This window comes from Amblyomma americanum, chromosome 2, assembly GCF_052857255.1.
Source record: "Amblyomma americanum isolate KBUSLIRL-KWMA chromosome 2, ASM5285725v1, whole genome shotgun sequence".
In the NCBI taxonomy this organism is placed as follows: Eukaryota; Metazoa; Arthropoda; class Arachnida; order Ixodida; family Ixodidae; genus Amblyomma; species Amblyomma americanum.
This window is the reverse complement of record NC_135498.1, coordinates 38,820,744-38,833,705: the sequence shown is the minus strand read 5'-3', so window position 1 is coordinate 38,833,705 and position 12,962 is coordinate 38,820,744. Positions and strand designations below refer to the sequence as shown.

Sequence of the window (12,962 nt, the reverse complement as noted above, 5' to 3'; positions counted from 1 at the left end):
AAAACATGGTGTGGCGTCACGGATTTAATATTAATTGGTTTTTGGTGGAAAGGAAATGGCGCAGTATCTGTCTCATATATCGTTGGACACCTGAACCGCGCCGTAAGGGAAGGGATAAAGGAGGGAGTGAAAGAAGAGAGGAACAAATAGGTCCGTAGTGGAGGGCTCCGGAATAATTTCGACCACCTGGGGATCTTTAACGTGCACTGACATCGCACAGCACACGGGCGCCTTAGCGTTTTTCCTCCATAAAAACGCAGCCGTCAAAAACGCAGCCGTCACGGATTGTAAGATTTCAAATTTACGCTGCCGTCATCCACACCGTGGCATGCGTCGTTGGATGCCGCCAGACGACGCTCGGTGGGCACTGCCTTCGGAGGCGTTGGTGTTATTCCCTCGATGCGAGCGTTTATGCTCTGGTAATGTACTGGTGCTAGAGATGACGCCATCATGCCCCCCCCCCCCTTCCAATTAGGCTCAGCGCGCTGTGGAGAAGCTTAAAGGTCATCGTGATTTTAATCGTTGATTACGTTGCCATTTCAAACGCTATCCCAAAAGGACATCGCATCTGTTAAATGGATGCTTCAGAAATTCGACCCCTTTAAGCTCGTCGAATCATAAATCATTAGCAGTTCGCCTTTAAGAATTCATCATTTTTGCTCACAGCGAAACAAGGACGGGACAAGAGACGAAAGACTAACACAAACAAGCGCTGACTATCAAATTGTTTTTTTTTATTGAAGAACGAAAGGCGTATATATACAGACACTGAACTGCTTATCAAGACAACAAAAGTTACCTGGAAGGCACGAGGGAGGTCAGATAACTCAATTCCCTCTCGGATAATGCAATGGAAGGGCTGCTGATACACATTGTACCGTTGTGGTGATTATAGAAGGCCTCCATTACCTCGCGTGTTAGTTTATCGCTGTGTCGGAACAGGATGAGCGTGTTCTTGTAATAAGGAACGCATTTGAACTCCTTGCTTCGAAAAATCGACTCGGCAAAGGGGTCACCTTTTGCTCTTCATTCCGTGTTTGTCTTTCGTCTCGTGTCCCGTTCTTGTTGCGCTGTGAGCAAGAATGATGAACACTTACAAATTCACCTAAATATCCGTCTTGCCTTTTAAGAATGCTCTTGAGAGGCTAACTTTGCGCTTATCAGAATGAATACAGTGAGGTTGACGTTTCATTTCATCCTACCTGAGTAAGCAGGGTCTCCACAACACGATAGTGGCCATTGACAACAGCCAGATGCAAGGCAGCGTCCCCGTCCGCGGTTTTCTCGTCCACGAGATCCGGGCTCCTCAGGATAATTTTTTCTGTTGCGCTTGACAAGAGCAGAAGATAGCACCCAAATGGTAAATTCGGTTCTTTCTTGACAAACAGCCCTCCAAAATTAAACTGAAATTTGAAAGCATTCTTAACCACGTTCTTAAAGAAGACAATGCGATTACATTTGGAAACTGGCCCGCACCAAAAATCCCAAAGCACCCGCACAAGTTTGGAACTATATGGCCGGACCAGAAAATGGATGAACACAGATTGGTGGGCAGATAGAGGTGGGTTAATGGGTGGATCAAGGTGGTTATTAAGAACAGTTAGTAGATTAAAGTGAATTAGTGGAGAATTAAAGTGTATTATTTCTATTGGAAAAGCTCCATGATGCAATAACATCATGCAGGCTTTGCCATACAGACAGCATGCACTTTGTGTGTTTGTAGGACATTTGTATGAGAAAAGTATAATTTTGTAAAAATGTACGACGTTTGTATTGCCGCGAATATTTGCAGTGTTTGTTCGTTTTTCAAATCTGCCGCCACACCATTTTATCGCTTTGTTTGCGACGCAAGACGCGACTAGATTTATCTCGATTGATCGCAGCTAGGCAGAGCTGATTCTACGTTGTTCCGGAATGGTCTAGTAACTTTGCGCTCTTTATCTCGAAAGTTCGCTATCAGCTTTAAATTGAGCACGGCCGACAGCGGCGGGCATTCTGTTCGACGACCGCCGAGCACGCTTGTCGCTTCGCCGCCGCCGAGTGATTCAGTCCATTTTGGGTGCAAGTCAGCCCCATAAACAGTTTTCTTTTAGAAGACCCTTTTGTCCGTCTTCATCGCTGCTTCGACTGCCATCACAGTATGATAACCGTATGACATTTGTGCGACAACCCTGTTATTGATTAGCAGGTGTAATACTGAAGATTAATAGGTAGCTTTAGTATAATCCCATATGATATTTCAATGAAAAATGCTCGAGCATTCTAACCTTCCAATTTTATGCTTTGGCGGTGCTGTGAGGTCACAGCCCTCTCGACCAATTCGAGAATTTCGTTACGGCGAAACCCGGATGTTTTTGCAAGACATCAAGCTAAATGGCATCGCATTAAAAGCCATCAACTTGTTTTCAAGCTAACAGTTTTCACTGAACAACATAAGTACAGTGAAAACATGTGCTGTGCATGTTGCAAAAAAATATGTTCGTGGCAATCAGTGCACCCACGGAAGTCATCGTCAGAAACTGAAAAAAACCCAACAAGTTCACACAATTTTTTCGTGCATGAACAGAGATAGAGAAAAGCCTAGTTGTCTGACACAAAGTGGACAAATATGTATATATATTACAAAAAGAAAAGCATTGGTTAGCTGAAGCGTAGCTATCACGAAGTTCTCTCACGAATCAACGGCAGAAATTGGGTTTCACGGCTGCACGGACTTATCAGCAATCTTCTACAAGCCTGCACCTGCAACTTGCAAAATTACAAGGGGGGAGTTGGTGTCGACGAAAAGAATGCAATGGTTTCTGAAATGGACGCTAAAAAAGCCATAGCCAGATGCACGGTCATAAATGTTCTCTTTATGATCACATCCAATTTGTCTAGAGAGAATTCGAAGGACTCTGCCTTTTGGCAAAATCACCCTTCCTTTCTTGGCAATTCGATTGGCGATGCGAATCGAATCGCAGAGGATTCTAGTACACGACAGCAAGGGTAATCAGTTTAGCACTAAAAGTGCACTGTTCGTCATTGTAGAGGCTCTTTATCAGCAGTGTACCAGTCAAGAACGAGCGCACTTTTAAATGAGACACCTGCTGGATCACTATGATCTATATCTGATATCTATATCAGTTTTTAGAATTTTGAAAATGCGCTTACCCTCGGCCCTGTGGCCGAACAAATTTTGGATATTTCGACGAGTTATGTGCACTGGAGAGGTTGCTTTGCCTGCAAGCTACTGGAAAGCGCATGTAATTTGGCGCGATGAAGCAAAAAATTATTAAGCCACAGAGCCGAGGGTAACCGCGTTTTCGAAATTCTAAATAATTGATATGAATATTACTTACGATTGGCTGCACGCCTCTTAGTATTTAAGGAGCCTAACAGTATTAGTTAAAAAGTGAACTATTCAGTAGTGGTTAATTAGCCTGCTAGTTAGCACGTCTTAGCTGTAGTCTGATGTTCTAAACAGCTGACAACGCTATGCTGAAAAGAGCGCTCTTCTTACTCAAAAGCCTATTTTTAAGAATGGTGTAAATGCTTAGGTGAAACACCCTGTACAGTGACGAACTTGCAAAATTCTTGAACACTACCAAAAAGTGGGATTACTTCGTACTCACAAATTATTCCCTTGGAATGCTGCACTGTGAAGGACATTGAAGCCTTTCTTGTTCATGACAGTCACATCGGCAGAAGGAAGACTCAGAAGGAGATTCACGATATCCAAGTTATTGCTTTCAACGGCTTCGTGGAGGACTGTGTAGCCCCACTTGTCCTGTTCAGATCCAGAATAAGAACGAAAGACAAAAATTACAGGATTGCATTTAAGTCTGCTTATGAGGGGAAATGCGAAAGCCTTTCCCTGTCCTCTCTTTCTCACTCCATTTTTCAATTTTTTTTTATTTTCAGTAATTCTTGTTTTTATTTTTATCTACGTTATTTTTATTTTGCTTTAGCTTTAGTTTTTATTTCTGACCTTTTACTTGCCATTTTTGTTTAATTTGTTTTGTTTTAATTTTATACCATTTTATATTTTCTCTTCTACTTTTGTTGATTTTATTTTTATTTTCCCTTATTTTATTTTTCAATTTTGGTTTTTTATTTCATTACATATACGTTGCTGACGCACTGTTGCCTAATCAACTTTTACATTTCTGTTTTATTTACCGTGCAACTTATGACTGACAGTTCTTGCAGACAGCTACCGTGCACAACTACCGTGCGCAGCTACCGTGCACAGCTACCGTGCACAACTACCGTGCAAAACTACCGTGCAAAACTACCGTGCAAAACTACCACGCAAAACTACCGTGCATAGCTACCGTCAACAACTTGCGTCTACAACTTCCGCCCACGCCACTCATTAGCCAAGAAAGGTTTACGCCTTGATACAGATGCCTTGTCAACCCCAACCTTACGAGTCAGTAACACTACACTGATCCAGCGATTAGAAATCACAAAGAACATAGAGAGAATTGTTAGTTGACTGCTCGCTGGACGAATGCTCGCTGGCATGGCCGTGCTTTTTAATGCAGTTTGCAATTGTCACTGTTGTAACCTCACGGCTCTGACACACAGACCAACTTCATCGCGACCATTCACGGGCTTTGTTTAAAATGTGCCGTCTACTCATTTTAATCGTTCTTGTCTTCTTGCGCAATCGTACGCACCTCGACCAAAAAAAAACGGATATCCGTCTGTGGCCCTGACAAACGCGCCAGGTAGATTTAAAAGGTTTTTTTTTTTTGAAAATATCACTTTATCGAGGTAGCCCGCACCCATGAATCTGGACGTCATGTACAGGCACGCTTTCTAGGCGGCCTGCAGTGGCAGCAATGCGCGTGACGTTATCCGAAATGCATAGTATTTTCTAGAACCATGACTGAGGGCTCTAGTGCATTTGAAAGCACTATCAATTAAATAACGCTGGTGATGTCAGTCCCATAACTCAGCAACTTTTGTGTTTTTTTCTTCTTTCTCCCAAACGCAACCCGCGCGTCGGTAAGGTTCGTTAAAAGCGGGCTCGACTGCAGTTCCTGCCATGAACGGAAACTGATTTAGGTATTTTTGCACGCCAAAGCTCGGCTATGAGGATGTTCGTAGTCAGTGGCGTCGGCAACTCCGGAGGATTTCTTCAACACTTCCAGATTATGATCGCATTATAATTCTTTGACCTCCCTGTAGTATTCATGGAAAGTTTTTCGAAGTAATGATCGAAACAAGTCTGAAGCCGCGAGAAAGAGGAAGCAGAAGCCGTATTCACACTACCCGCCACCCGGCCGCCGCGGTCGGGTTCGAATCTGGGTACTCCGGATCACTGGCCGAGCGCCCTGACCACTGAGCTACCGCGGCGGGTACAACGAGTATATAAACCGCATATTCAACCGTCAAAGGGCATTCCATTGGGCAGGTGTGTCAGCTTCTTCACAAGTGCATTATTGAAACCGGGAGATTTTTGTGTTAACTTCTCGATGCCTTTACTTTCCTCTCAAAATTATTTTCTCTCAGATTAATTCTTTGCACTGCTTTGTTTCCTCGATTTTCACTCCGATTTCCTCAATATCTCTCAAAATTCGTGATTTCCCTTTACTCTCAGATTCCTCTATATGAGCCGCTTGAGATAAACCTGGATGACTTTTTTCTGTTAAGATCTGCACCATACCTTGGCCAATCCCCCACCATGGGTAGGTGCCACCGTATTTGAGGCAACAACAACAACAACACTAAGCCATGACGCCACAAACAGTGTCGGATCTGCACCATACCCTGGCCAATCCCCCACCGTGTGTAGGTGCCACCGTATTTGAGGCAACAACAACAACAGTAAGCCATGACACAAACCAGCCACAAACAGTGTCGGCTAAACTGTCGTGCTGCGCGCGTTGAAAGGTCAGCTGGCGGCTACGCACGTAAAATGCAAACCAGCTTAGAAATTTTCTCGTTCACCCTGAACGGGTCAAATATCAACCGTCGTTGCTTCGCTGCGCCACAAATCCAGGATTTCCGGTAGACATAGGCGACGCGCAGGTCACGAAACGGCAAGATTTGATATCGACTAGGGTTGAAAAACAACCCTGCATGGCTGCGAAATCAGGCATAAAATATGAGAAGAGTAAGAAGTACAGCATTTGTCAAAAATTCGGAGCCCAGGGGGTTTGCTTCTAAACCACACTGTGTGGTTCGTAATGCATCTCAAGCGCTCCAAATTTCCTGAGGGCAAGGAGATTTCCGATCCTGCCATCTTCAATGGGTAGAACTTCCACGAATGATACAGGAGCCCCACTACAAGGCTTAGAAGCAAGCCCTCTGGGCTCTAAACTTTTGACAAAAACTTTACCTACGGTGAACGTTTCGCTAAAATGCATGCGCAGTGAAAGACCCGCGCAGCGTCGTCAAAATCAAAATTACGGCTACACTCAACCATAGTCACTCCGTTATCGTCGAAATCACGGCTGCACTGAACCACAATCGCACAGTGATCCTTATGCATACTTACCCCAGGGTCACCGAACTTGATAACAGGCATTGTGCGCGATTGTCGAGGCACATTTATGCGCTGACACTATTAACGAGAACAACGAACTGGCTGGGTTCCTTGAGACTATGCAAAAACCGAAGATTTTACCTGAATGTTCATATCCAAGGGTGCAGCATGGTTGACCAGAACACGGACACAGTTTAGAGATCTTTTACGGACTGCAATCATCAGCGCTGTCTCCTTGTTGTTGTTCACAGCATTGATTTCCGGTCCGAAACTGAGTACCTTGTCTAATTCATCTGGGCTGTTGCTGAAAAATAAAGCACGAATGGAATGACTCGATACAGAGCGATCAACACTGGAGATATTGCTCACGATTCGCTGCTGACGTTCCTGAACCAATCTGTACAGTATTCCCAGATATGCAGAATTCGTTACTAGGCCACATGATTAAAGTTTTACTTGGTTAAAGAAAAAGCAGCTTCCATAAATATCCGTCTTCCTAACACAGACATTATGGCAATGTTCCACGGCTATAACCGCACTGCATTGACCGGCAGCTGCGCTGGGAACAAACAGGAGAAGGGCATGAAAGAAAGGAAGCCACCAATCTATAATCTTCGTTAATGTTAACACACAGCGAGCAGCATCCCGACAAGAACTAACGGACGGCTAACTAAAATATCCAAAACCAAGACGCAAAGGCTAACCCTTTATACCGTTTTTTTTTTACTATTTACAGTTTCGTACTTTAAGAACTAGGAATCATACGTCTGTGCGGTCGGTCAAGATGGGTTTTACTGCAAGTCAGACATTATATACCTGGTAGAGCGTAATTTTTAAGTGATTAATCAGGTATATTTGGCTCATACACTTTAATTTTTAAGATTCAAGATTAATTGCAAAATTTACGGCCGTCAACATCGAAGGTAGCCTGAGTTTTTAATCTCTTAATCGTCAATGTGGTTCGAAATACCGAAAGTCAAAAATGGGCATATGAAGCCTCATTTCGAGGGCTTTCCCGCACTGCATGTATCTGCATTGGCGTCGCTGCGCATAGTATTGTCGCCAGATAACTCTTAACTTCTTTTATATTATCAAATACACAAACCGCGTCCATATTTGGTGCGTAAGAAATGCCAATTATGTCATTGTATAAATTATGAATGCGGGAAGGCCAACTCACCTAGCATTCAAATGCGTATTTTTGGCGGTCTATATTTTGAACCACATTGCCGATTTAGAAAATTTAAGAGTGAGGCTCACCTTTGGTGCTGACACTCTGCAATTTCGCAGTCCTTAAATGAAAAATGAAAGAGTTGATTAGTTAATTCTAGTTAATTTATTGCCCGTTATCACGTGCATGACGTCCGCCTTGCTGTACAGCCCACCTGCACAGACCATAAAGACGTCTCTCTCATAGTTTTTAAAATACATATCTGTAAAGGGTAAACAAAAATTACCTGCTATACACAGCCGCGTGCGTGGTGAACACAAAGCACTAGTATATTGGCAAACTGAACAAAGCAACCCAAACCATTAATAGACTGAAATGATCTCAAGATCTCTGGCGACCAGAAATGTATCGTGTACCTTCGTCAACATTTTTCTGTGTGCGCCTTACAAGCCTGAAGTCACTCACCTGAGAACAGCCCGATGGAGTGGCCCATTTCCGTAGCTATCTTGCTCTTCTAGACATTGTTTCCCCGCAGCCATTTTCCTTCCAACCTCCTGAATGTCACTGCTGTCACCACCTCCCGACCTAAAGCTGCAAAAAGAAGTTTCGTTATCATGAAATGAAAGGCGCGGTAGCTGTCTTACATCTGGGTGGACATCTCAACCGCGCCGTGAAAAAAAATTGGTTATCCGGAAATGAAAGCCTCGGTAACTATCTCCCTTCTTGGTGGACACCTTAAACTGCGCCGTAAGGGAGGGGAGGAAGATGGGAGCGAACGAAGGAGAAAGAGAGAAAGGGGCCGTAGTCGAGGGCTTAATAATAATAATAATAATTGGTTTTGGGGAAAAGGAAATGGCGCAGCATCTGTCTCACGGTGTGCCATTTTTTTTCTTCCGGTTTTAAAGGCGAGACAAACCGTTCAAATCAAATGTCACTATTTGTGCAACCTTCAGCGAAACCTTTAGCGCTCACCGCCGAGTTTCTTTCTTCGTATCTCGCTCTGTGGTTTCCTACTGTTGCTTTAGATCCACGTAATAAAGCATTGTCCAAAAGCAGGGCGCGTTCTATTATTTCCAATATTTCTGTAAATCGGGATAGCCCGCCATTGTCAGCCTAAAATGATGGCGACCACTCTGGCCGGGTGGTGGTGGTGATTAGTCACTGCCCAGAAATGGAATCACCACCAGAATTCGACGCGGACGAACCTCACGGCTCTCCTGCAATACCGTTGTTCACGTTTCCCTATTTGCGCTCCTTACTGCACTGACGGCCGCATCCAAAACGTGGGCCCCATGAAACTTGTTTAAAGCGAAAAGCTTCACTATGCTAGGTAAAGCAGTCACCCCGTAGGCCGGATAATGACCTTGAACAGCCTTCAGCCGAACCACGTTAGCCGTGTATGACCATATGTGGTACAGTTGACCCCTGACCTTTAGTTGACCTTTGACATTGAGTGACTTTTGGGCTGACCTTTGATCTTAAGAGCATCCGATGGGGTGATGTGAAGCCACGTGATGACATCCAGTGGGGGTGTCGTAAGACTGTGATACCAGGTCGTAGCCACGTGGTCTTGTGGGTACATATACCGGGTACGTGTCCCACTAACTTGAGCCAGGGGTTAAGAATTAATTATTAGATACAGTAGAGTGAAACCAGTTTCATATTTGTGACAGCCATCTTGCGCACCACAGCCAATTTTTGTTTCGGAATTAATAATAGTTGAATTAAATTTAAATATCTGAATTAATAAATATTGACTTAAGACAAACTGCATTTCAAGAGTTGTCGAGTAGCTTCAGAAACCCCCTTCCATTACTTACGATAAGGAAACCCCCACGTGTCTTTTTTTTCCCAGTTCCAAAGAAAGCCCGCGAAATACAACATAAACCACGTGACTAGCGCACCTGCGCGCCAAGATCGTGCTGCTCTCAAGCGTGGTTTGAGGAAAGGAAATCACCTGCAGCCTTGACATCGACGGCCCCGCAGCAGCGGCAGGCCGATACGTTGGCGGCGGCAACTCGCACCGTCGTGTGTGCAACTGACTGACGCAGACCAGAAACCGTTCGTCGCGCCCGATTCTTGTGCACGTGATAATGCAAGCTTCGTCAAACACCGCATGCACCTTGCGTCGAATTCCCATAGTACAACATAACAAAAATAATAAAATTGGGAGAAAGCCAGTGCTAAAGGCACCAAGTTTGGATTCTTGATAACGCGAAACAAAGCGAACATGAGTTGAGGGGGAGCCTGAGCCCGGTGGCCGACGTTCCTCTTCGTCTGAGCCCCGACTGTCATAAAAACGACAATCGTCACAAAGTATAAAATTATATTGAATTAATGTAGTATCAAATGTTATATGGGCAAATACCTGGCCTAAAATGAATGATTAGTCACGTTCTCTCCGAAGCAGAATAGTCAAAACAAGCATTGAAAAGAAAGTTGGAAACATCTGATCTCCGCCTTTAAAGGGACTCTGAAAGGGGCTCTGATTAAGTTGCGGTATGCCTGAGATGCTAAAACACGCTGCTTCACGAATATTATACAGCAACATTTTTTAATGCGCTTTTTGGAAGCTAAGCTATTTGTAGTAAAAATTTGAATTTCGGCATTTTGTGCACTTCTCTCTCCTCTTGTCACTTTTTGCACACTGGAAGGTCAGAGGTCAAGTACACCTCGGTACATACCTCTAAGACACTTCAAGTCAAGGACCAGAAAGCATTGACCAAGTCCACCTTTATTCATCTTGAACCAACAAGCCTTCGTGGCGTATGGGTAGCGTCCAAAGGTCTTTGGTTCGATTCCCACCTACACAAACCCAAATTTCTTTTCAGCTCAATTAGTTGTCCTTCGTTACAGGAACCCCCTTAAAAATTTGGCGGCAACCTCAACAAACTTTGACCAGTTTTTGAATTTCATTCATTCTTTGCTTCCATCGAGATTTGTCGCTCACGGCCAAATGCGAAAACGCCAGCTTTTCTGCGAGACAGAGCCCTTAACACTATTGCTTTATAACTGGCTGCTTAGAATCCTCGCGCCGACCGCCTTGCATGACACGTATCACAATGACGCAACAAAGGCGAGACTTGAACCTGGTCCATGTAGCCTTCTGATATGGCCGCTAGCCAACGCACCTATTTTTCCTTTTGCATGCATTCCTTTATAAGATGGCGTACAAACACTCACCTGACCACACTAGTCCGGAGCGGCCGACTGGTTGCTTCGAACTGAGCGTGAGACGCATAGCTGCGACCCAAGTCGCTGAGCGCGATATCGGTTTTCCAAAAGTGCTAACGGCGTCAATGCGGCATGAATTTGTGGCCAACCGGGATACAGGCCTTCGTGTTTGTGGGTCCCAAGCGGCGACGCTGAATCACTGCTTGAGCACTGTCACTGGGTGCGGGCCACGTCTGGTAGTAGTCGCGCTGATGACACTGCACAAACTGCTCGCGCGATGCAATGCCGCCATGAACAAGCGCGCGTGCTTTGTCATGCGAGGTTGGCGCTGAAGCCTGGCACAGCTTTGAAAAATTATCGTGAGGGCCGCAAACCGCTCACGTCATGGACACTGAGCGCGTGATTGAAACAGCTCGAGAACCACAAATCACGTAGGCCTGCATCGTCATCTGCCCCGAATGCATGCTATACATCCACGCTCTAGACCAACATATCTCGAAGTGAGCAGCTACCGCTGGGCGTCGCTCGCACAGTTTGTACTGAAGAAGAGGGCTTAGTCGGGCTGGTTGATACTCGTTTACGGGAACGACTGAACAGCGCTAGCAGACGGGACGGAAGAGAAGACCACAGACGCAGCGCATGTGTCTGTGGTCTCTTCTGTCCCGTCTGTCAGCCCTGTTAAGTCGTTTCCATCAATAGTTGGAAGTTTGGAGCCGCACGGTCGGCCACTGAGAAGCGTGATCGGGACTGCGCATGCGTCTAAGAACCAGCCGGTTTAACGGCAACCCTTATCTTTCGCGCAGTGTCCAAATTTATTTTTTTTTCTTGCTTCTTTACATCTATAAGGAACTTAAAAATACATTAAAGAGATGATTTTATGCGACAACTGGTCAGAAAGGAGTACTGTACTCGCTTATTCTTGGCGAGTAGTCATGACTGCACGCATGCAACAATCTGTTTGTTTTTGCGTTGCTTAGATCTAAATCTGTCGCGTGGTAGAACAGGGCACGGCGACCTTGCAGCTCATGGTTTCATCTGTCCAAAACTTGCAGGCAGAGTGCAAGAACGCAGATTGGAACCGACGAAACAGGAGAAACGCGCGCTGAAAATTAGCAGGCGGGGTTGCACAGGATGCGCGCACTCGGTGTGTTTCCTTAGTAGCTGGTTCAAGCTACTCGACATGCAGAAAACAAGAACCTAAATTCAGCTTTTCTGCAACCGCCGTGGGAGCTCAGTGGTTACGGTGCTCAGCTGCTGACCCCGAAGACGCGGGTTCGATCCCGGCCGCGGCGGTCGCATTTCAGTGGAGGCGAAATTCTAGAGGCCCGCGCACAGTGCGATGTCAGTGCCCGTTAAAGATCCCCAGGTGGTCGAAATTTCTGCAGCCCTTCACTACGGCGTCCCTCATAGCCTGCGTCACTTTGGGACGTTAAACCGAATAAAAAAAAAGGTGAACCAATAAGCTTTTCTGAATAAAGTGAAAAGCGGGAAACGCTAGGAGCAAACGCCAGCTTAGAGAAACCTATACCATTCCCCGCGCCGCTTCCGCAGGTACGTTAGCACATTTAAAATGCACTGATTATTGAAGTGAACCCACTCTTGTTATTAAAATGCCGCTCCATATTTTCTGCAGAAATGGCGCTTAGTGAGCAAAAAAGAAAATAACCTTTCCAGCTAAATTTTACTAATGTGTGATTACAACTCACAAAGCCACCGCTTGTATCGCTCACTGCTGGTGTATCAGGGCGGTAAGGTAAGTGTAATACTTATATTCGCATGGCATGGTATTCAGGTCATGAAAACCAGAAGTATAGGAGAATTTCGTTGTTGAGTCATGACCTGAGATCGTCTGGTAGCGAGGAATGTTAACCGCTGGAGAAGCCCCGAGCCTGGCAAACCAATCCCTCGGTCGAGCTACAGAGCTCGTGAGCCGATCTAAAAATTCTCATAAATTCTGTTGACGACTAACAATGATGTATGTGAGCTGTGACCACGGCCTTCGCGCTAATATTTTCGCACAACGCGGGCATTAAATCAGAGACAAATGCATTAGCGCACGATGTAACAAGAGCCACACTAAACGCTGCGCAGACGTCCACGATTTAGCAAAACTCGGATGCTGGATCGGCATCATAACGG

The 12,962-nt window shown here is 45.2% G+C and overlaps 1 protein-coding gene across 4 annotated transcripts in view; it reads right to left on the bottom strand.

Moving 5' to 3' along the window:
* The window catches only part of LOC144121041 (B-cell lymphoma 3 protein-like), a 111,630-nt gene that overhangs the window by 8,816 nt on the left and 89,852 nt on the right, over window positions 1-12,962 (bottom strand). For 3 of the 4 annotated variants that reach the window (XM_077653951.1, XM_077653953.1, XM_077653950.1), the window contains exons 2-5: window positions 8,115-8,240; window positions 6,620-6,782; window positions 3,615-3,769; window positions 1,203-1,329 (exon numbers count right to left, since the gene is read on the bottom strand). In XM_077653951.1, coding sequence (XP_077510077.1) covers window positions 1,203-1,329; window positions 3,615-3,769; window positions 6,620-6,782; window positions 8,115-8,240 — 571 coding nt within the window. The remainder of the gene's footprint in view (window positions 1-1,202; window positions 1,330-3,614; window positions 3,770-6,619; window positions 6,783-8,114; window positions 8,241-12,962) is intronic. The other variant, XM_077653952.1, reaches the window with a different exon arrangement.